This window comes from Podarcis erhardii, assembly GCF_964252035.2.
Source record: "Podarcis erhardii genome assembly, chromosome: 12".
In the NCBI taxonomy this organism is placed as follows: Eukaryota; Metazoa; Chordata; class Lepidosauria; order Squamata; family Lacertidae; genus Podarcis; species Podarcis erhardii.
Window position 1 is genome coordinate 20,270,584 of NC_138513.1, and position 25,726 is coordinate 20,296,309.

Consider the following 25,726-nt stretch of genomic DNA (forward strand, 5'->3'; position numbering starts at 1 on the left):
ACACTCCGCTAACCCATATATAGTGCTTCAGGTTAAGAACTTTGCTTCAGGATAAGAACAGAAATCGTGCTCTGGCGGCGCGGCGGCAGCAGGAGGCCCCATTAGCTAAAGTGGTACTTCAGGTTAAGAACAGTTTCAGGTTAAGAACGGACCTCCGAGACGAATTAAGTACTTAACCCGAGGTACCACTGTATAGAGAAGCAAAGGATAGTATAGCATGGGGTCTAAACTGCTGGTTGTTGGGCATGTTAGGTTGGTCTTATTTGTACTTACCGTATTTTTCGCTCTATAAGACACACCAGACCACAAGACACACCTAGTTTTTGGAGGAGGAAAACAAGAAAAAAAATATTCTGAATCTCAGAAGCCAGAATAGCAAAGGGGATCGCTGCGCAGTGAAAGCAGCAATCCCTCTTGCTGTTCTGGCTTCTGTGATAGCTGCGCAGCCTGCATTCGCTCCATAAGACACACACACTTTCCCCCTTACTTTTTAGGAGGGAAAAAGTGAGTCTTATAGAGCAAAAAATACGGTATTTTATTTGTACTGTTTTTGCTGTTGTAAGCAGCATTAGGACCTCATGGTGAAGAGTTTCAGTAAGAAATCTAATAAACAATAACAGCTGCTTTTGACCCTCTGTGTGCATGTACGGATGCTACTTACCAGAGCCGGTCCACCCACAAGGAAGGTTGGGGCAACAGGATCCACAGGAACAGCAGATTCTGATACAGATCTTTATTTTCCCCCTTGTTCCTGTTGTAGATCTTCACTCACCCCTTATTCCCTGGTTCAGGGGGGTGCTTTTGCGATTGACCTCAGGTGCCAAAATGTCTCAGGCCAGCCCTGCTGCCAATATAGAAAGGGATGAACTGAACAAACTGTTTCACAGCACCTTGATCTCTGAGCGATGTGAGATTCCAGGCATTCTAGGAACCCAGAGTTCATGTTTCCTTTGGAATGAGGCACAATGGAGACTGTGGTGTCTTTATGATTTATAGTTTATTTATACATATGTACAACCTGTGCCTATGATGGAGGGGCACGAACAGGTTCTTGCTTCTGCAGCTATCTGCAGCCTTGGATTCAAGCAGAAACCAGGCATGACTCTCTCTCTCTCTCTGTGTCTTCCCAGCCTGCAGCTTTTCCAGCTTCCAGCTCACATAGCTCAACTCTTAACTTTGCCTTTGTCTTTCTAACTACCAGTGAGTTGAGGGGGGGGACCATTTGTCTTCGTGGCATAGTCGTGTTTGTATATCACTGTTGAAAGTAATAGTTTTCTGCATATCATTGGACAAACAGCACATTAAAAGGATCTGGAACACACATGCATACAAACATACAAATCCTTCTTCAATTAAAGCTGCAATCTACCCCTCGGTGAGCTTCACACTCTGCTTCAAGAATTAAATTATGTTCTTCAATTAGCTGTATCTTTCTTTCTGCAGTTCTAGTTTCCACTCCATCAAAGAGCTAGTTTACTAAATCAATTTTAGACTCCATTAATTCCAACTTTCCTTTTTAGCAGACTCTTCTAGAGCTTGATCTTCTTGTAGTAGTATTCTACTGTCAAACACAACTTAGTCTTTTTTTAAAAAGTTTTACCAAATTTTAGCCTGCAGGCAGAAGTGTCCTAACGATTGCCTTACTTCATTGCATCTGGTCACCTGTAGTAGTAGAAACTTGCTACACCATCCTGATGTATATCAAAATATGTTGTTACAAAAGTATGTTTTTCATCATATCAAAGACAGCATGAGAAAATGGGTAAGGAAATTAAGTAATGCACCTAAGGCAGCTGTCAAGAATGGAGCTGGCAAGCTGGGTTGTAGATGAACTGATGAGAACTGGCTCAAAGTCTTTGTAAAAGCCATCAGTAATGATAGGATTCTAACCTATGAATCCAAGTGACAGACAGACATAGAAGATATCCCGTTATTGCTACAGCCCAGTTAGCACACAATAACATTTGCTGATCTCTTAAAATGGACCACACATAAATATACATAATTGGATTTCACTAACACTTATTGACAAAACATATGAAGAGACTCAGTTGAAAAGCACTGTGAGTTCCAGAATACAAATGTTAATTCTCTGGCTTTTTATCTGTGATTCATCTGTAATTCACACAAACCCAGTCATTTAGCCTCCTCGCTTGATGCAGAACCCTGCAGATTATCACGCTCCAACTTGTGGAGGGCAATGCAGACAGTGGTGGAGAGTGGCTGGAGCTTGCTCACTCATTGCCGCTCTTCCTGCTCATATGTTTAGCCATCCCAGAAGACAAATGACTGAATAGGGCTATAGACAAGGCATCATTGGAAGCTGCAGTCATATAGTGAGGAACACTAGGCCCAGGATACCTGATGAACCGCCTTGTCCAATATCACCCTGCTTAATGACTCACATATTAATCTAAGGCCCCACTCCATGCCTTTCTGCTCCCTTAAAGAGGAGCAGATTGCCAAGCAGGAAATATGAGGGCCTTCTCAGCAATTGTGCCCAGGCTTCTGAATTCTCTGCTGTGGGAAGCCCAGGGCTGTTTTCCTGCAGATGAAAGTTTCTGCATTTGAATAGTGTGCAAATATTTTGTAGTATTAGGTAGAGGTATGCATCATATTCAGAAAAATCCTGAACCCATACACGCACAAAACTCATCTTCTGCTCCTAACACCTCCCTATTGTGTACTTAACATGGGATTTAATGTCAAGCTACATAATTTGTATTGTATGGGTTATTACCAGTACTAAAATAAAAGTACATTCTCCAGTTTCTTCTGCCCATAGAAAATTGGATTTGTTTTTGCCTCTAGTCTTCTCTAACTTAATGCTGCAGAGCTAAAGAAGACATGCTGAATAAGAACGTAACATTTTTATAGACACTTTAAAGGGTGGGGGGAAATCAGCTTTATGGAACACTTCACTTTACAAATGCATTTGTGTTTTCAGTGTGCCATGGATGATGGTCATCTGTTACTTCCTAATCAGCATTTTATTACTGGCCCAGAGAGGGTTTTGTTGGATGGGTGGGAGGGAACCAATATGCTTTCAAAGCTCTGGGAAGACTAGATATTACCTGAAAATAGCATCCGCCAATATTTATATGTTTGATTTGAAGGTATGAGAATGTTTCTGATGTCTGATATGTGACCACAGAGCAAGAGGTAAAATGAAGTCACCAAATCTTGCTATCACAGTGGCCTGCCAGATGTCTATGGGAAGGCCGCAAGCAGGATTTCGGTGCAACAAAACTCTCCCCACTGAGCCAAGTGGTGCTCAGAGACATACTGCCTCCAACCGTGAAGGTACAATATAAGCAGCAGCCAAGTAGGATGGTGAGAAATAAGCTTTGTGCTATAGAATTGTCCACCCCCACCATCTATATGCATCTACTATAAAATGCTGCTTAGCCTAAACAAACATGATGCTTCAACCAAGGTAATTAAGAATCAAGTATTTTACAGAGTGAAGGGCGCACAAACGAAGGCTAGTATTGACCTCTGTCAATATCATTCTAGATTAGAATAATGCCATCTGCCTTTATTTGCAGTTCCCAAGATTAGTCTCTAAGCAACCAACTCACTCCCTAAGCATGCAGGGGGTAATAAAAATGTCAGTGTGGTTTCCTCCATTCCTTGAACAACACTTATCACCATTACAATGGAGACAAAGACAATGTCTAGACTCAATGGACTAGTCATTGACACTGACTTGGGTTGATCTATAGACCATTTAAAACCTACTGGTGATGTAGTTCAGATTTTAACTGCATATATTTTATGCTAACCTAAAATGTGAGGTTCCTTGAAAGGCTCCAAATGTTTTTTCTCTAAAAATTTTTTCACTTTCTTTCCCGTTAATAAAACAAAAGAACCCCAAGATGCTCTTTATTCCTCATACATCAAATCTTATCTAAAAGGAAAACATTCTGTCAGAGATATTGCTTAAGGCAATACAATATATTTTTGACTGTCAAAAGAAAATCACTTTGATTAAAGTGTGCCCTTTTTTCAGCCATTTTAATATTGCTGCTTTGCTGAGTGAATGCAGTGATACAGATCAACGCTTTCCCTTGAAATCAGAATTATTTCAGTTGCTGGTTGAGTGGGCCCCTATGCTTAGCTTCCACTTGATTAAAATGACTATCAGAGTGGCTTTGCACCCTGCACCCCCCACAAAAATGAGGTTAATGTGTTTTGAAGCCTTAGAAGGATGAAGTCTTTTGTGTCAGGAGACATAATGGAGTATTATGGTAGCAGTCATTCCACACAATTGAAATAGTTTATTTCATATTCAGTACCATTCACCATGGCATTTTGCTAGCAATATCAAGGGGAAATGCTTCTCTTTTCATGATTTTCCAGATCTGTTATATTAGTCAGTAGCAAATGGTAGTCAATAGGCATTTCCTGGGTTTCTACCACTCTCTTCATCAGTACAAAGGTGAGTGGAGTATACCTGGCTCTTGGCTGGTGTAGCAGCCCTCTTTCCTCTTTGGGTGGATGTGCTCTTCTCCATAATCCTGTTTCAATTGGCTATGCCTGGGATGGGGAACTTTTGGCCCTCCAGATGTTACTAAGCTACAACTTCCATCAGCACCAGCAAGCATGGCCAATGGCCAGGGATGGTGACTATGCTTCAGCAACCTCTGGAGAGTAAAAGGATCTCCTAGCCTGCCATTGTCCATGATGACTGGGGCTGATGGGAGCTGCATGAAGTTTCCTGGACTCAGCTTGGAATTATGACCGACATAGGTGGATGCTAACATACACACACTTGCAATTCCAACCCCATAATCAGATCCAATTCCTTTACTACTGCTACCACATGGGCCACTACTCTGGCAACAACTGCTACTCCAGCAATAGTCCAAGAGCTCTCTCCATCTCCCCCATGCCAGTGCCCAGAACAAATGCTGCCACTGTAGCAAGTCAACAGTCATGGAGTTCAGGCTGATCGGTAGCTTGAGTAACAGATGGCAAAGTCATAGAGCCCTCAGGGAAAAGAAATGTTCTCAAGAATATGTATTGTTGAATGCCATCACAATCTCCAAGCAGTGCGAGATTCCGGGCTTTCAGATGTGTACCCAGGGTTTGTGTTTCCTTTGTGATATATGGTTTCTTTACACATATCTACAACCTGAACCTATGATGGACGGGTTCATAGCATTAATACCCCAAGTGGGCCTTGCTTCCTCCATAGCCTTGGATACAAACAGAAATCAAGCATCGCTCTGGGTTCCCAGTCTGTTGCTTCTAGTTCACATGACTCACTCTCCACTCTCAACTCTGCCTTTGTCCTTTTAACTACCTGTGAATTGAGGGAGGAGCCCTCACCCATTTGCCATCTTGCACTGAGCCCCTTCCTTTGTTCCCCTTAATGGCTTGTCACCCAGAAAGGTAGCTTGGCTATTAGAAGAGGACCCAAGCATTCAGCCTAACCTCCCCTCCCTTAACAGCATTATTAGAACAGCTGCACATGTGATCCATGTGTGGATACATGTACAGTGGTACCTCAGGTTAAGTACTTAATTCGTTCCGAAGGTCCATTCTTAACCTGAAACTGTTCTTAACCTGAAGCACCACTTTAGCTAATGGGACCTCCCGCTGCCACCATGCTGCCAGAGCACAATTTCTGTTCTCATCCTGAAGCAAAGTTCTTAACCCGTGGTACTATTTCTGGGTTAGCGAAGTCTGTAACCTGAAGTGTATGTAACCTGAGGTACCACTGTACATAGAATACAAAATGCAAATATTCAAAGCCAGTAAGTCATCTTTTTTTTTGTTATATTTAAGGACTTTTTTGTTTTGTTTAACACTGGTTTGATATGTTCTATCCAATCCAGAAATCCCCCTTTAAACTTTTAATAAATCTTCCCAAACCTTCAAACAGCAGGAGACTGAGAGATTTGTTTCCTGCTGCAATAAAATGTAGCTGCCAGTTGCACAATGCATATAAATCCATAATAAATAACTTACTTGCAGCCTTGGCTCATTTACATATTCACTAGCATCTACAAGTCGTTCTTAAGGGTATAGAAGTACATATAAAATCCCCAGCAAGCCTTGTGTTCTTGATCTTATCACAGAGAAGTATGTCAACAAGCCCTAGAGCAATTTTAGTGGGTGCAAAGCAGTTTTTAAAATGTTGCTTTGCTAGGAGCAGGTTCTACTTGAGAAAAATGTTATATGGAAGCTGGCAGGATATACCTAAGGGAACAGCAAGCAGACTAGGTCGACATTCTATTTTCCTTAGGCAGACTGTCCTGGAGAGTATGCATGATCCTTGCAAGGCCTTTTAAAAATCTTAAATCAACTTGGAGGCAGGGCAGGATGGGAGTGCTCACACAAGCATTGCATTACTCATGAACCAAAAATACAGCCGCAGGCAAGATTTCAGCTTCTAGTAGTAAAAGTAAGCACTTAAGTCTCAGCAAGAAAAGCTGACTGAATGTTTGGCAGCGAACACTGAAGACTCTAGTCCTCACCAACAGGAAGGAATTGAACATTGAAGTGGAAGCAGCTGGGAACCTTTGGAGGAAGTGATCATGTCCTCTTGGGTTTCCTGATACAGAGGCAAGGGAAAACCGAGTGTACTCAGAAATGCACTCTGGACTTTTAAGTTCTTTCCAGAGGTTCTATCATGTCTTTAATCCAGATGTGTTGGGCTATTTTGGAGCATTATTCTAACCCAGTGAAATCCGTGAATATATTGTTACACACCACCCCAATCTCCACAAAGGGTGTGAGATTCCAGGGGTCCCAGGTGCTCACCCAGGATTGTGTTTCCATTGGGAGGATTGAGGCACAGTGGAGGCTACTGTCTTTAAGGAATATTATTAACCCATATTTACACCTGGAGGAGGTGCAGAACATTATATCCCAAGGTGCAGAACATTATATCCCAAGAGCATCTTTCATAGATTCAGCAAACTTGTGTCTGAAGCAGCAGTCAGTCATAGTTCCAGGTCTCTTAGTGCAGCCTCCTTCTGCCAGTGCCTCATGGAGGTCTGGCCTTTGTTCTCCTCCTTCTTCCCAGCACACCCTTAATGACTCTCTTAATGGCTCTGCACTTAACTAGCCAGCTGGCTTGCATAGGCTAGCTCAAGAATCCCTGTGCAGCTTGTATTTTCCCTTCAATATCCCAAATATTATCTAGAGTCTGACATTCATTTATTTCTTGGATTTTAGGGGAGCATCCCCCCACATTCATATGTTCTTAATCCTTGACTAAGGTCCTCTTTTCACCATTTCAGAAACAAACATTTAGTGATAAATGTATAATGCCACACATTATAAAATAAACACAGTCTCTCCTTGCTGATCTATGTGTACAGCGTCTCATCATGAAGTTTATTTGCGCTGCATTTGCACAATGGAATGAAGCACATGTTTCTCATTTGGTTCCCCCAGAGAACTACCCTTTGATCTCTTTTGTCTCACCTGCCTTGATTCATTTCATGTCAAATGCTGCTTGACAGCACATGGCCTGACCAATTGGAATTTGTACACTGATGCTTCATTTGTCTCACTCTTTCATTTCATGGTTTCATCTAGTTCATGTGGCCAGTAAATGCCCATAGGAACTACATTTGTAAACCAAAAAAAAAGGCTTCCTAGTAATCTGTTGCAAATTTGCAGTGATATTTCTGTGGCGGGCAGTATGAATTCATAGCATCACCATTTCATATATGGCCTCATCCTGTACAATTTCCTCTAATGCTGTCACTGCTGTGGCTTTTTTTACTCAACTAGGCATTTACCTCTTACTTCCTGCAGTTGTCCACAGTTCAGTCAACTTTCCCTTATATTTTCCTTTTAATATTCCTGACAGATAAACAGACCAGTAGGTCTTCCTCATAACTTTGCATCAGGATGGCCAGATGCAAAAATAAACAGGACTCCTGCACCTTTAATAGCTATAAAGAGGAAGGAATGTCATATACACCTGCTGAACCTTCCTGTCCTATACAACTATTAAAGACACAGGACCCTTGTCGTAATTTGCACCTGGCCAACTTACTCTATAATCACCAGCATAATGAGCGGGACAGAACATACATGTTTGCTTGTAGAAGAATGTGATGGGACAGGATGAGACAACCCAATCTTTATTCTACACTTCCTCATTCAATAAAGACAGACACAGAACTATTACACTTATTAATTGTGCTTGTTTGTACAGATAGATTGTGTTTGTTTATTTATAGCATGCTAAGGATCTGCACACGATACACGTCAAAGCATCCCTTCTGTTAAAAGTAACAGCAATGACCTGTATATATTTACACAAAAATAAGTACTGCTGTGCTCAGTGATGCTTGCCCCAAGTAAAATGTACATGTGATTGCAGCTTGTTCTATACATATTCTGAATAGTTTACTTTGAGTTCTGAATAAATTCCACAGAGTTCAGCAAGATGCACCACCTTGTAAGTGTTGGCAGGATTACAGCATTACTAAGATCGAACAGATTCTGACAACAGGAATTAAGGAACTGAACCTGCCTGAAGCCAATACTTCCTAATATGCAAAACCAGACCAGCTGCATATTAAATATAAACAGAGAAGGTCTTCATCTTCATGATCATTGCCTTTTTCAAAATGGTAAATGGATCATATTCTATTCACTGATTTCCAGAAGTCTTATGGTTTTGATGCTACCATTAGAGCATGAGAGTATTGGGTATCAAACTACATCAAATTCTAGGCTGAATACTCCCACCTGCTGGTTCAGCTCAATATCCACAATGCTTTTTAGCACTTTTAGGTGTGAATACATTAAGCATGCTGGATTTTTTTAAACACAGGTTCAGGTTTTTAAAAAAGACTTCCCCACATTATTTATTTCAGTTGCAGTCTTTTATGAAACTTATACCCCATATCAGTAAAAAAGGACAATGCACCAAAATACATGTTAACTATTACAAGTAAATTCTGGCACAGCTCTACTGTGTTGGACAGAGTCCAAATTTAGAGTCAGAGCAAATGTATTCTTTGATGCGGCTTGATTTAATGAAATGGCTGCAGTTTATTTTAAGAGTGAACGTAATCTATAAACATTAAAAATGAAAAGTTGAAAACACTCTGCTGCAGATGGGCCTGCCACCACTTCTCCAAAGATGCTGAGGGTTTGTAGGATGGCACTGAAGTCTGGAGGATCTGTAAAATCTTGGACTTCATTTCATTGACATTTCATTGAAGGAAGATTCATTCTGGCATGGCCTGGATTCAGCCATGAGAACAAAAGTCAATATACCTTTTTGCTATTTTGTCCAGGAAATTTTACTGTTCTTAGTGAGATAAGCCGTTTAAAAAATCAAAGTGACACACCATCTTATGACACCATCTAAAGAAATATAGTTGTTTCTCAGGGGTGTCATTAATGTTCTCCCCCAAAAACGATAGTTTTGCAAGCTGCATTAAAATTTTATCAATTTAAAGCAGAGTTACTAATGAAATAGTTTGGGGAATTTCATAGAGTAAGGCTGTTTCTCTTTCCTCCCGTGCTTTTTTTCTACAAACACAATTTGAGAGATAACAGTTTTGCTTACTCCTTGTTTGGATTGATTGAACCTTTCTAGTGAGTTCTTACCAACTCCCAGTAAAAAGAAAGCTGTTGCTTGGGATTAATGTTTTTAATAAAACAACCCCCTCAAACATCTAATTGCAATGATTCAAAGTGAAAGTCACTAACAAATCATTTACACACACATTATCTATAATGTCTACTGGGTTCTGTGTAGCTGTAAATAGACATGGTCATTATGTTCCATGAGTGTTCCTGCAAAAGAGCGTGGGTGTTCCTTAAAATCAACTGCATCACAAAAGAACACAGAATGAAAGCAGTTTTTAAACAGAAGTGCATGCAAAAAGGATGCCGCAACATCCTTATAACAACATTTATATAACGCAGTAATATTAGCCACAATCCAAAGATGCGCAAAACTACAGTTTATTATGCTCGGTGAGACCTTAGGCTTATTGTTTTCAAACCACAACATGCCACAAAGCAACTAAGACTTCTTACTCTTTCGGGCATTTGGGGTCAGGCATTCAAAAGGAGAAAAGCCAACAATTTAACTAAAATAGCCTAAGCCTCATGTGTGGCTGCAGCTATGTCTTTGGATCTTCGCCATGGCAGCTGTGAAATGCATCACAAAGTACCATAACATATCTTGATTGCATTATGCTGGTCGTGGTATAGCCTCTCTGTTAGCCATGAAAACATCCTTGAGAATCAGGATTATGTTCATATGCAGAAGGTGTTTAAGGTTGCTGAATGAAGAACACCTAACAGGAAGTCAGGGTCAGTGAGTTAAAACACACCTCTGAGTTAAAACACAACTAGTTCAGAATCCAGTCACACAAATCTCTTGTTTAATAAATTTTATCCAGATCATTGTCTTAAATCACGGCCCTTGTCATTCATTTGCTTAGAGTAAATAAAGTGTTTTACTGCACTTGCAGAAAAAAACAACACAAAAAAGAAACACCAACCATTAATATTTATTGGTGTTTAGCAATCATGCCACAACGTATATAAAATTTATTTTGAAAATGCTTTCTAAGCATTTCAGGTTTTGTCGCATATTCTTCTGGAGAGGTGTAGTAATGCCTGCCATTAAGTGGGTTGTTAATTATGTTGTTTTCTTCGCCAAACCTCTCTTCCCCCTTCTGCTCATGAGATTATGGATAGGAGCTAAATACTTTATTATGAACATATATTACCTCACGAGCTCTTTTAGATTTATTGCCATAATTGCAATCCCTAAGGATATGTTAATCTGCAATAAAGTTTACCTCGTTTATCCTTCCGAAACATTCTTGTAGTGGTAGGTAATTTTTCCATTTTCTATATAGGATATGAATAGTTAGTTGCCCAGAGCCAAAGGGCTGAAGCCCAACCAACAGATATACTACCTCACCTTATTTGGCTTGCATAGCCTGAAGCAGCTCCCATATACCAAATAGTTCATTCACCACAGGCAGCAGAAGGTCCTCTCCCTCTTCCCGTCAGCTTCCTTATTAGTCCCTACTCCTTCCATAGCTCTTCAAGAGACACTTTGTCCTTGTGATTTGCAGCCCAGTGAAACCTACCTTCAGGATGTATAATTGGAATGGACTAATACTTGACAGATATAAGACATGGAGAAGATACGGTCCATTTTGACGGATGGGCAGGGCCATGGCTTGGAAGTGAGAGCTGGACCATAAAGAAGGCTGATCGCCGAAGAATTGATGCTTTTGAATTATGGTGCTGTAGGAGACTCTTGAGAGTCCCATGGACTGCAAGAAGATCAGACCTATCCATTCTTAAGGAAATCAGCCCTGAGTGCTCACTGGAAGGACAGATCCTGAAGCTGAGGCTCCAATACTTTGGCCACCTCATGAGAAGAGAAGACTCCCTGGAAAAGACCCTGATGTTGGAAAGATGGAGGGCACAAGGAGAAGGGGACGCCAGAGGATGAGATGGTGGGACAGTGTTCTCGAAGCTACCAGCATGAGTTTGACCAAACTGCAGGAGGCAGTGGAAGACAGGAGTGCCTGGTGTGCTCTGGTCCATGGGGTCATGAAGAGTCAGACACGACTAAACAACAAAAAGACACGGAGAAGATGCGGTCCATTTTGACGGATGGGCAGGGCCATGGCTTGGGTGTTGGAAGCACAGTTTTATGATGGTTTTGCTCCTACCCGCATGACTGGTACCGGAGACTCACACCTACATCTTGGTAGCTTAGTTGCCAGATGACTCGAGACACTATTTTGTCCGCAATGCTATTTTACATCTACATAAAACCATTGGGAACAATCATCAGGAGGTGTGGGACACAGTGTCATCAGTATACTATTGACTCTCAGCTCTACTCTTTTATTAAATATAAGGAGAGGCTGTGCATAAGCTGAACCACTGCACTTTATGGAGTAGATATGGGTCAATAAACTGAAGCTGAATCCTGCTAGGACACTGTGGGCAAGTGGTTCCCAGGTTCAAGAATTGGGGGATCTGCCTGTTCTAGATGGTGTTGCACTCCCTCTGAAAAAAAACACAGATAAGCAGTTTGGGGGGGGGGTCTTGGAGCCATCTTTGTCCATGTAGACTCAGGTGGCCTCTGTAGTAAAATACACCTATCAACAGCTTTGGCTGGTCCATCCATTGCACCCCTTACTGGGCAGAGATAATTTGACCATTGTGGCACACACACGGGTACCTTCACCTCATGTGTGTTTGTTTTTGGCATGTCGCTCCATGATGGAAAAAATGGTGGGATAAAAATGAATTAAATAAGAAATAAACAAACTTGAGTGAACCTAAAATAGTTCCCTAAAATAGCACCTAAAATAGTTTCTGTTTTTTTCAGAAATTGCTCTCCCTCTTCTCTGAAAAAACACAGATGGGATCGCAGGAGCTATTTTAGGTATACTCAAGTTTATTTATTTCTTATTTAATTCATTTTTATCCCACCATTTTTTCCATCATGGAACAACATCTTACCAGGTTTTGGTATCATGAGTTAACAGGGCTTAGATTGGTGGGGAAAATATGATTAGTTTTCTAATTAGGGGAAATCTTATTACTATTCCCGTTCCAAATATGCAAGTAGTTTTCAGCAGGGAACAAATCTGTATGTCTTTTATGAATGCATAACTCATTTTTTTTATTTCAAACACCACTTAGACACTTTTATGAGTCAAACGCCATTAAAACAGCTCAGATTCCCTCATTTATCTCTGCATTTATTTATTTATTTATTTAAAAGTTTGCCTTTGCGAACTGGAAATGAAAAATCCTCCCTTAGCATTTCTAATCATATAAAGAAAGAGCTTATCAGATTCAATAACAGAATAGTTCCATTGCTTTTCTGCAGAAAAAACACAAGCAGGCCATTTAATTATCAAATTAGTGAGAAGCTTGTTGAGTAATAATGGATAAAATGTTAGAACATAAAATAGCTAGAGAAAGTTATAAATGCTAGCAGTTTTGTCTGTTTTGTAAATGGATATACGGACCTTATTTTAGAGATGTGTTGCACTAAAAATTAATGAGATTTACACAGTAAAGAAAAGCGAGTCTTACTATATATTATTACAGTGGTATGACCGCAGTATATCTGTGCTCATATTGTATCACAGAAATAGCATGTGCAAGTAAACTACCTACAACAAGGATCCATCTCTCATATGAATCTACCTGAGTCTTAAGACTGGCATGAGAGTCCCTGCTTCATGTCCCACCACAATTGGATATATGGTGAGAGGGTAGGTAAAAACAGGGGAGCAGCATTGTTTAGATGATTCATTTATGGCCACTCCCTTCAGGACTGCATAGAGTCCCATACAACAGGGCAGGAGGAATCCCTATTACAATTAAACATGGGTGGCGCTGTGGGTTAAACCACAGAGCCTAGGACTTGCCGATCAGAAGGTCGGCGGTTCGAATCCCCGCGACGGGGTGAACTCCTGTTGCTCGGTCCCTTCTCCTGCCAACCTAGCAGTTCGAAAGCACATCAAAGTGCAAGTAGATAAATAGGTACCGCTCCACGTGGGAAGGTAAACGGCATTTCCGTGCGCTGCTCTGGTTCTCCAGAAATGGCTTAGTCCTGCTGGCCACATGACCCGGAAGCTGTACGTCGGCTCCCTTGGCCAATAAAGCAAGATGAGCACTGCAACACCAGAGTTGGCCACAACTGGACCTAATGGTCAGGGGTCCCATTACCTTTACCTATTGTTGTATCACATCACTTGACGCCTGCACTGATTCCTGACGTGCTAGGAGAGTATTTTTCCGATACCATACAGGGGATTCCTGCTTAGTGCCCAGAATCCAAAGGTTAATTATTATCTATCTTCCTGGGGCCTACAGCCCCCCTTCAAGCTGTCATGGAAAGAACAGTCAATTGAGACATAATTGATTATGCAGGGGAACCCATACTGAGAGGAACAGAAAATGAAACCTAGGTCAGCAGAATGTATCTCCTGCCATGTGTCCATGGAAGACTAAAAGACTTGCAAATTTGCACACCCTGAACAGAGAAGTTGGGGTCATAGCTGTCAACTTTTCCCTTTTTTAAAAGGAAATTCCCTTATTCCGAATAGGATTCCTCGCAAGAAAAGGGAAAAGTTGACAGCTAGGGTTGGGGTTCCTCAACCCTTCCTGCCCAAACCCTCACAATGTGACATATCAGGATCACCACCAATCAAGACTTCACCCTCCAATTTCTCTGAAAGGAAAAGCCATACACACTAAAAACCTCTACTAGTGGGAGTTTGGACCTAAGATAGAAGCAATAGTTAAGGATTTTGGTCCCTATTTTCCCTTCAAGAATATATAATCCCCCTCAAGATCTCTCTTGACCCTGAACAGGAAAGGTGCATCAATAATTGCAGCCACATCAATAATTACACTTCTTGAGAAGCTGAGAAATCCTCCCCAAAGTATCTGTGAGCCAGCAAGCGTGTCGGCCTATTATGGTGTGTTGCCTGCAGGCAGATTATATTTGGGCAGAACTTCTGAAGTTGATCAGGAACTGTGTCTCTTTATAGGATCACGTAGCCCCACCCCAATACCATGTCATAAAATAAAGGAAATAAAAGTATCCTTCCTCCCCCAAAAATTCTTCAATTAATATTTTAGTGATACTATTCTGATATGCGAGTTTCTCTGCAAGAATTATTTTGCTAAATTGCATCTTCCCATGAGTTCACTCTGCAGTTTTAAGGCAGATTTTCAGGGAAATGCTTCTTTGAGCTTGGTAACCACAAAAAAGAAAGTCAGAATTTCTTCATGCATTCATCTTAAGGTTGTTGGACATTCACCAAAGTGAAAGCCCACCTATTTACACTAGAGTGGCACCATTCACCTGTTGACTAGGTGCCCACTGTGTGCCCAACAAAGTGAATGCTACTGTTTTAACATCTCAAAACATAAATACAATCCTTATATGTGACTGCCTTCATATCTCTGATAATTCTTTGATCGGTTCTTCTTTCTTGCTTTAAGCGACAACATCTTACCCTGAAGAAAGCTAACTGATCTGCCAACTCTCCCATTTAGTAATTAAATTCAGAATGTTTGTTTGAAAAGGAAGAATGAACCAAGTAGTTTTGTGGCTGATAATATACAAGAGAGAGAAAGGCAGATGGCATGATGAGCCAATGATGGGAAAACATGGAGGTGAGAGAAAACTGCGGTCATTGGAGAGATGAAGACTGACATGTCCATTACCAAAGTCTGGGCTAGTTTTGACAGTATGAAGATTTAGTATGACAAATGAAGGGGTGGGGGTGGGGGTAGAAAAATGGACCTGACTTTAAAATGCAGCTATCTGAGGGAAAGAATATAAACCTTAAAAAATTGCTATAACTAACACAATGAAGTCACTAAGCTAAATGCTGCAGGACCAGCACACGCCAGGGATGTGGAATCTGTTGTCTTCCAGATGTTATCAGATTCCAGCTCCCATCAGTCCCAGCCAGCGCAGCTTGCAGTCAGGGATGACAGGAGATGGAGTCCAACATTCATCTGAAAGGTCACAGGTTCCTCACGCCTGCTTTAATTTGTAGATACTGAAGGTGTCTGAAGCACCTGTTTACACTGGATTGAACCCTACCAGTCTAATCCTAACCATGTCAGGGGTGCGGGTGGCACTGTGGGTTAAACCACAGAGCCTAGGACTTGCCAATCAGAAGGTCGGCGGTTCGAATCCCCGTGACAGGGTGAGCTCCCATTGCTCGGTCCCTGCTCCTACCAACCTAGCAGTTTGAAAGCACGTCAAAGTGCAAGTAGATAAATATGTACCACTCTGGCGGGAAGGTAAATGGCGTTTCCGTGCGCTGCTCTGTTTTGCCAGAAGCGGCTTAGTCATGCTGGCCACATGACCCGGAAGCTGTACGCCGGCTCCCTGAGCCAGTAAAGCGAGATGAGCACCGCAACCCCAGAGTCGGCCACGACTGGACCTAATGGTCAGGGGTCCCTTTACCTTTACTTTTTAACCATGTCTACTCAGAAGTAAGTCCTATTGATATTAATGGGGCTTTGTCCCAGTTAAGAGTAATGCTATATGTATTTACTTGGTAGTCTCATGGAACTCAATGAGACTTACTTATGAGGAGACATGGTTAGGATTGAGCTGTTAGCTGAGATCTAGCCTGTTATTCAGGTTGGGATAGCAGCTCCTTGGACTAGCTTCAGACACTATTTCAGGGGTAAATAAGATGATGATGTAAGCTGCATGACCCTCTGCAACATCAAGAGTTCTTGGGTATGTGGGCTTGTAAATGAAATCAGGACTCTAGATCCTGACAGGAAGACTTCACAGTTCAATCATGACCTGTGTAGGGCACAAGAGGATGGGACTTCATTCTTATTTAGGCATATAAAATGGAGCTAAACGGTGCTTGATTGTGAAGACGAGCCTTTTCTGAAACTTGTAGTCACAACCTTAAGAAATATTGCTAAGTTCCTTAAATATTTGATCAGCCCATTACACCTTGGGGGGGGGGAACCCCACATTACTACTGAGACAGATAATGGCAATATGTTTTGGCTTAATTATCACAGAGCATAGAAGTCTCTTTAAGAAATGTCAGTGACCCTAAAGAAATGATATCAATTCAACACGTAGGATGATCTCCAGCAGTGTTTCTCTGCGGGGAGCTATCAGAAAGGAAAAAGCTAATGTGCTTATATCACTTGCCTAGTGTGAGCCATTTGCACGTATATGGTAACTCTCTGGAATACAGGCAGTAGGAACATACAGGTCCTATGAAAGTAATTTAAATGAAAACCCTTGTTTGCTGTGTGATTCACCATGGACACCAAGACATCCCTCCACACCTTACAATTTCTCCCATATGTGCATACAAATGCTTTGTTTTGATTTGTAGCCTAAAGAAGATATCATAAATGACAAACTGGAACCGTGTGTATATATTTTATAGATTAGGAATGTCAGATTTAATAGTGGAATTTGATGTACACATTCCTGAGGCTCTGTTCGGCAGTAATGCAATTAAACATTGCAACAAAGTAGTAAAGTTTTATAGGCAGTAGCAAATAAATTTCCTTTTTAAAGGCCAAAGGCATTGCAGGGAGAAATTCAGTTCTGAAAAACAAGTTTGGTTAGGAATTTGGCAATATTATTTTCTTTAGGAAGAGAATGCTCACTTTTGAGCAGAACAGGATGGGAAAACAGAGATTAAATTAGAGCAGGGTATCTCAAACTTGGGTCTCCAGCTGTTTTTGGACTGCAACTCCCACAATCCCTAGCTAGTAGGACCAGTGGTCAGGGATGATGGGAATTGTAGTTCAAAAACAGCTGGCAACCCAAGTTTGGGAAATCCTGAATTAAGAGTATTGTAGTGGTTTGTTAGTATTATGAATATTTCTAAATCACAATGAACATCACAACAGTACCACAGTGGGAAGAGCACAGAGAGAAGAAATGCCTTGGTGCATCTGCAGCAGCACAACTGGATGCCTTCATCTGCTCCAGCTGAAACAAAACATGTCTCTGTCTCTACAGCCACAGCAGGCACCGCGACTGCCCAACAGTTTGACTTTACCCCCAAAGGCGCACTCCTCCATTGCCTCCTGAAACAGATGGTTGCCAACAGCAATACTGTATACAGCAACAAAATAAAACAAGTAAGAACTTATCCTTCTAGGAAAGCCTGTAAAAACAAATAAGTTTTTAGCATCTGATGAAATGCACACAGCGTTGCAGCCTGTCAATGAGTTTTGACAGGTAGTGTGTTCCACAGGGCAGGTGTTACTGTCTTGAAGGATCTAGTCCAAGCTACCATGGAGCAAACCTCCAGCACATGTGGCCCCCTCTAGAAGGGCCCTTCTAGGTGTCCACAATTATCAGCAGGTATATAGGGAATATCCTCCTCCCAAGTTGTCTTGCTAACTGTAAAACCTTAAATTTGATCTCAAAGCATATTGGCAGCTCATTCGTCTTGTTTCAGCCATAATTTCCAACTGTGAATGGTTCCAGGCTTGTTCACCAGTATTTTCCTTTTGTGCGTAAGTCAGAGGGAGAGCTGCCTTATACAGAACCAGACTACTGGTCTATGTAACTCAGAGCAGGATTTCAGACAAGGGCCTCTCCCAGTTCTACCAGGAGATGCCAGGACCTGAACCTGGAACCTTCTGCATGCAAAGCAGATGATCTGCTGCTGAGCTGCAGCCCGTCCCCAGCACTCAGTCAGTTTCATAGACTTCTGTCTCTATCGCCTTAGTAATTCCTCCATGTTTCAACATGTCCATTATAGAAGTGACAGTCCTGTGACAGCTCTGACCGCTCTCAATTAAAAATGACATTGATGGAGTTCTTCTATAACTGAATGTGTCTTTCTTATTATATCAATGTATATTTTCATAAAGTGTGTTAAAAAGTGACATAGTCATTGATGGAGGCAGCAGGGAAAAGCCAGTCCACAAAGATTTCTCTCACCAGAGCAACTGTGTGTCATGTTTTCTGAATGCTGAAATACATACCAGTACTATTTTGGCAAACAGTGCTATTTTGGTAAACAGTATTATTTTAGTAAATAATAAATACAAAGCTATAGTATTAATAGTATGACTTCATGTTACCTGAATTCTACCAGAAATATTGCCTACCCCTGTTTGGACCTTCATTTGTCTCAATTCCCTGAATTTTACTGGTTTTACAGTATACTTTGTTTTAATGGTGTTCTTTATTTTTAAGTTGCACACTGCTTAGATTTATTTTAAAAATATCTCTAATAGCAATTGGTTTATAAGCGTTTTAATTAGACAAACCATCAAAACTTAGAAAAAAGGTAGAATACAAAAAATATTACTATTAATTATTAGCATTTTCACATCCATGTGTTAAGTCAAACTGTAGCCCTCCAGATCTTGTTGTTTATTAATGTAAGTGCTGCGTAATGCCAAATTAGGCTACAAAGTAGTTTACAAGTACTGCTTCTTCAGCATTGTTGTTGGACTACAACTCCCATCTTCCATGGCCATTTGCCATGGTGACTGGAGGGCCACAGAAACCTCTGGAGGGCCACAGATTTCCCACCTGCAGTTTAAGTCACATGGTGTCTACTATAAAGCCCCATTTCTTCTACTTCACAAGGGCTAATATCTAATTACTAATTCTTTTACTATCAATACTGTCTTTTCATAATCATTGTTGTTGTTGTTTAGTCGTTTAGTTGTGTCCGACTCTTCGTGACCCCAAGGACCAGAGAATGCCAGGCACTCCTGTCTTCTCCTGCCTCCCGCAGCTTGGTCAAACTCATGCTGGTAGCTTTGAGAACACTGTCCAACCATCTCATCCTCTGGCGTCCCCTTCTCCTTGTGCCCTCCATCTTTCCAACATCAGGGTCTTTTCCAGGGAGTCCTCTCTTCTCATGAGGTGGCCAAAGTATTGGAGCCTCAGCTTCAGGATCTGTCCTTCCTGTGAGCACTCAAGGCTGATTTCCTTAAGAATGGATAGGTTTGATCTTCTTGCAGTCCATGGGACTCTCAAGAGTCTCCTCCAACAACATAGAATATAGAGCCTATTTTCTGTCATCACAAAAACAGGACAGTTGTTCCACCTGCTTTTCACTGGAAGGCCCATCTTCTGTTCTAATGCTTTAGGATTCCCCCCTAAAAAGGACTATATTGGGGTGCTACTCTTAAACAGGGTTTTAGAGGTGGTTTGTGCCACTGACTCTATGGAAAGGGGTTCAAGTCCCTGCACCCTAGGACCTTGAGATCCCCAGTAATGAAAAAAATTGTTTCAGAGTATTGTGTACTTGGCTTGGTGCCCCTGACCTATAGGAAGAGGATTTTAACTGTTGGACACTTCTCTGAAACGTAACTAAACTTCAGGAGTACCTGAAGATTGACTACCACTGCTTCTACATCTGTCCATCTTTTAGTTAGAGGCAGCAGAAACATGAATTATTAAATATAAACTTCCTCATAAAGGAACAGAATAAAAATTAAAAGCCAATTCATTGCCAGTAAAAAGAAGAAGTGACTATCATTTATTAGTAGAAGTTTTGTGGTATAGGGTATTTTATTAATTGACTCAGAGCTGGAAAGGCAGTTGCAGCCTGGGGAAGATTGCAAGTATAATTGCAGTAATAATTAGTTTCAAAGACTTTCGCTACTGAGCTGAACAGTAAGTTGAGTTGTTTAATCGTCTGATGGCAAATATACATAACAACAATGATCTTCCAACTCAGATGTTCATAGTACTTGGAACTGTGAAAAATATCCCTGAACAAGAAGAAAAATCCACATTCTGCATTCAAAGTATACCAAAATTTTGTGCCAATGAAAACTAATGAATTATGTGATCTGAATTAGACATATTATTGAGCATATTTTTGTTTTGATTTATTTGCATAATTGACTCTGCTTCCATGAAGAAGGGTATAACATATTCCACAGAAGATCAACAGCAACATCTAAAGCCTCTGAGACTCTGGATGCCTGCTGACCACCACCTGAATAAACCGATAGCCTTGGTTTTATCTCCAATCCCCCTTTCCAATTTAATTCCTTCCCCTCTCTCCCTCCTTCTCTCTCACACAGTAGTCTAACTGGTCTGAACTTTTATGATGGAAGTTCAAAACCATTAAGAAGTTAGGCTCATCATTTAAATACATACTGTACTAGGTACCTGAACTACCTGGACCAGAGATGCCACTGATTCACAAAACACTTTTACTGGCATCAGCACCTTTGTCTCCTTCAGAACCATACAATTTAGGTGACCACAGATGTTCTGCAAGAGGCTAGTATTCTCAGGCCATCTTTTCTGCAAAGAACTCAACACATTCTCTAAAACCCAAGACTCTACAGAAGTAGCTAAATTGTTACTAAGAGAATTAGATTGACTCTTTGATTTGATTTTATATTCTGTTTGTGTGATCTGTTTCCTCCTTTCCCCCAAATAAATGTCATATATACTGAAATTTCACTGTTCTGAAAAGTGTTTCCCCTGGAATTTCTCCTTAAAATCTTCCCCAGATGCTAAGCTGCATAGTTCTTAAACTTCTTGTGTTCTAATGGAATTTCACAAGTTTTGTTTAAAGCCTGAATTCTCAGGCTTTGGGAAAGTAAATCTACAGCTCCTTTGCTTTTTTTCCAGAAGTAGGCTGGATGGAGAGATCCTTGGCAGTTTGGCTTAGAAACCCCTCCCCCAACAACTGGAGTGCTTTTGTCATGCTAAACTTAATCTGCCTGGTGACACTTTATCTTGATAGTGGGGACAAAAAGGCAAGTCCACCAGGAGAAAACAATTCCCACCACCACCCCAGCAAGCGACCAGAAACAGAGAGTAAAAAGCAGAGCAAAGCACCAAATAAGCAATTGTAGCTGGCTAGAAGCTTAGTCACTGATGCATTGTGACTAAATGTTTTTGAACTCATCTCTGCATCCACAAGACTACAAGCCTGGATAGTAGAAAACCCTGTATCCAATACAAATATCACATTTGCAATTGTCAAATTAAAGTTTATGGGAGACTCATGTTTAATAATTTAATTCAATCCTCTCAGTAATGCAGGGATCCAAAGCAAGAGAGGGGTTTTTTTAATTACTATTTGAAACAAAAAAACTACCTGTTTTAAAAGCTGTTTTTAATACTGTACCTGATAAACCAAAATCCTAAGGTTTCCAACACTGGCTGAATGCAATATTATTTGCATTATTATCTAAGTGTTTACAAAAATCTTGGTAAGCATCCTTCCCCCTGTTTTTGCAAAAAGAGTGAAGCAGAAAATTTGCAGCCTTGTTGCCTGGGTAGTTCAGTAACCGCTGATGAGCACAGCCATTAAAAAGTAAATAAAATAAAAAGATTCCAACACTATTGCAAATCAGTTCTTGGTTCTTTTATTCCTCAAGAGGTAGCTGAGCTGCTTATTCCAACTAGAGAACAAAAGAAATGGAGGTATTGGATATTCTCTTGCTGCAAACAACTTACTTAACAGCCCAGGGGGAGAGAAAGGAAATATCCTTTTATAGCTCTGTTCCACTGATAGCTGTTTCCCTTCCTTCTGACAGCAACAACCACTCCTTAGAACATTACAGAACTAAGGATAAAATCTCAAATGAGACATGGCACAAAATAGCAGCTTACCCCACATCTCAACTTCGTTTTATAGGTGAGCTGCGCTGCAGTGAACACAAATTTCTAGCACAGGGATGGGGAATCTATGGCTCAAATGTTGTTGTACCTCAGCTCCCAGCATCCCTGGCCACTGGCCATGCTAGCTGGGACTGATGGGAATTGGAGTCCAACAACATCAGGGCTAAATGGAGGGGCCATGGCTCAGTGGCAGACCATCTCCTTTGCATTCAGAAGGTCCCAGGTTCAGCCCCTGGCATCTCTAGGTAGGGCTGGAAGAGAATCCCTGTCTGAAACTATGGAGAACTGCTTTGTAGACAATATGAGATGGAAGAACCAGTGGGTATGACTCAGGGAAAGGCAGCTTTGTATTGCTACAGTTCCACCTTTAACATGGCACAAAATGGGCTTCATCCAGAAAAAAACCATGTCATGCTTAAATTTCATTGGAATGTGTGAGACCCATTAGTCATGATGGTTGATTGATGGGTTCATTTCAAGGACATAATCATGACAACCTTTTGCTAGATTTGAATTGATAATCCCAAGGGCAGCCACCTCTACCTATGTACCTGTTCTCTTTCTAGAGTTCTCAGATCCCCACCTGCTGAATTTATCAGCAAGGGGTCCACTAGTTTTCATCAGAACATTTGTATCCTTCACCACCACCCCAGAGCATAGACTAATACAGTGGTACCTCTGGTTACGTACTTAATTCGTTCCGGAGGTCCATTCTTAACCTGAAACTGTTCTTAACCTGAAGCACCACTTTAGCTAATGGGGCCTCCTGCTGCCGCTGCACCCCCAGAGCACAATTTCTGTTCTCATCCTGAAGCAAAGTTCTTAACCTGAGGTACTATATCTGGGTTAGCGGAGTCTGTAACCTGAAGCGTTTGTAACCTGAAGTGTATGTAACCCGAGGTACCACTGTAATGCTATTCATCACTAGATGGGGGAAATCAGTGAAAATCAGGTGCCTTGCCTCGCACAAGTGGAAGCACTTTCTACTAGTGCAAATCGTTAATGGATACAAGCCAAAAACATTTTGCTTTTTGCTTAAACCCCCGCCCCCAACTTTATCTACATTGTTACCTTAAGGATTCTGACACGCACCTTAACAGGCATTATGCAAACTTCAAAATAAATGTACTTTATGAAGCTGCTTGAGTAATTCCACCTTGCTGTTTCTTGTGTTTTTAGAGTGTTCATTTCCCTGCTGGCCTCCATAATTATTACAAGCTTTTCTTATTTTAATTCCCCTTGTCTTACTGCTAGAGGCCTTTGTCACCTGCTAGAAGGAGCGAGGAGGGTCAGCTGAGAGTTCGTTCAGTTATCACGTCGGTTTCATTATGCTTCTTTAGTCTGAAAGCATCCAGGAGTTCTGTCTGTATATTTGTTATAATTATCGTCCTGACAACATCTTCTTGGTGCAAGGGCTAAGGCAGCCTCTTCAGAAAATGTCTCCAAAGCAGCTTTGCCTCACAGGAAGCCCTCGCTAATTAAAAAGTGACAGTCTTCTCCATCTCCCTGAAAGTAGCTTGTGTGTCATCCCCCGCTTCCATTCTCTTCTTTTAGCTCATTCCAGATAATTGAAAAATTAATTGAACTTATTAAAAAATAAAACATCTGGGTTACGGGTCAGGAATTGCAGCAGCCTTTGTAAGTGATCATTACAGCACTCAGCGGCACTTAAAAATAGTAACATCTACTTCTCTTAGATCATTAGGCCCCTTTAGTGGTCAGGAGAAACCTTTGAGTACGTATACAATAAATTGTGGCCCAACAAACCTGTTGAAACCATTGAATGATTTGCAGGGTTGCATGAAGGACACCATGGCTGGAGGGAGAGGGCGATCCTCCCACGAGATCTCAGAGCCTCTTCATCTTTCAAAGCCTAGTGAGATCTTGGGAATGGACAGGCTGGTGGACACGCCACCATTTTAAGAGGACATGTCACCATTCCACCTAGCCTTCAGGATATAGACAATAAGGGGACCTCCCCTTAACAGGTCCTGAAGGGTAAACAGCTCTTGGCCTTAGTTCAGGGGGACTGTGCTTGCCAGTCGCCATCTCAAGTCATCAGTGGTCGCAATCTCAGTGGTCTTGCACCACACTGGGTCCTCAGTGCTGGTTAACTCCCTATATAATGCCCAAGCAGGTGTGTGAAGATGAAGGTCAGACTTCAAGACTGCAATTAATCGCATAGCTATAAAAGCTTGTTACATTTGTTTATTTTGAAGTATGTAAAAAGGGTAATTTGAAAAACCTTCCGAGTTTTGCTTGCTATTTTGTGTTGAAAGTTACTCACAGTAACACTCACCAGTGGGGATGCAGACAGGTGATAACTGACCTTGTCAGTTGGAAATAACTTTGTCTCTTTCTTGGAACGTTTAACTTGCAGATACAGTCAATTACCTTATGGTAATGGTTGCTTCAAGGATTTTATTGCTTGGCTCCCTTGGAACGAAACACATATATTAGCCTAATTTAGGAGTGCTTTGTCTGAAGTTCCCGTGCTCTCTGTGTGCAGAATTATTGCAGCCTTAACTTTTTATTCAGACTGCAAATTCACTACAATTCCTTTTTTCAAAAAGAAAGAAAGAATGGAAACTGAGTGGATTTCTGCATTGAAACATGAACTGCTGCACTTATCACATCACTCTGAAATAGTGTTCATTCTTTCTGAAAGTGAAGACTACTCATCAACAAAATCAAGACAGAGAAGGTTACTTGGAAACATTAACTGTAAGCATCCTACAGTAGACCTCTAATGTCTTCACTTACGGCTATTAGAAAACATTCGTATTTCAGATTTTGTAGCTTTAGGGAACACTTCTAAGGAACACCAACAAGCCTGACAGTCATGAAACTCCTGCTTATGCAGGGTGTGGGATGTTGACTGGGCCTGTTGGGCTTCACTGTGAGGATGAACTTTAGTTCTATCCCCAACATCTCCAGGGATTGGGAAAGACTCTTATCTGAAACACTGGAGAGAGACTGCCAGTCATTGTCAGTAATACTGAGCTAGATGGACCAACAGTCTGACTTAGTATAAGGCAGTTTCCTATGTTGCTGCTTTCCCTGTTCCTGGAGGGGAAGACCAGCAATAGGATGCAAATTGTATTTCAAGAAAACATATATGCCATTGCCAACCATCTCATTGGTAATAAGCTTCTGAGGAAAATGTTTCTGGGCTTTCCAGAACCCAGTTTGAAACCAGTATCCTAGAAGAAATCTGACTCATTTTGAGGGAAGAAAATGGTGAGGTAAAAGTAGAAATATTACAACAACATGTCCTATTGTCCTTAATAATGGAATATATTTATAATGAAATGATTTTAGAATGTTGCATTATATTACTCTTGTTAGCCGCTCTGAGCCCGGCTTTGGCTGGGGAGGCGGGATATAAATAAAAGTTGTTTTATTATTATTATTATTATTATTATTATTATTATTATTATTATTAGATGCCAGATATTCAATTGGTATTTCTCTGCTGGCGGAAGGCATCAGTCAGCAAAATGAGAAGGGAGGCAATTATCTGAGATTGTCTTTCCTTCTTGCAGTTTCCCTCATCCAAATCTTCTCCCAAATCTTGGGGGATCCTCTAAAGGGTATCGGGGG

At 41.1% G+C, this 25,726-nt stretch overlaps 1 protein-coding gene across 1 annotated transcript in view; it reads left to right on the plus strand.

Annotated features, from left to right (window-relative positions):
• Nucleotides 1-25,418, plus strand: part of LOC309325732 (uncharacterized protein) — a 75,548-nt gene extending 50,130 nt beyond the window's left edge. The window contains exons 5-6 of the mRNA XM_081834031.1: nucleotides 17,522-17,643; nucleotides 24,697-25,418. Coding sequence (XP_081690157.1) covers nucleotides 17,522-17,643; nucleotides 24,697-24,873 — 299 coding nt within the window. The 3' untranslated portion in view covers nucleotides 24,874-25,418. The remainder of the gene's footprint in view (nucleotides 1-17,521; nucleotides 17,644-24,696) is intronic.
• Nucleotides 25,419-25,726: the final 308 nt, after the last annotated feature.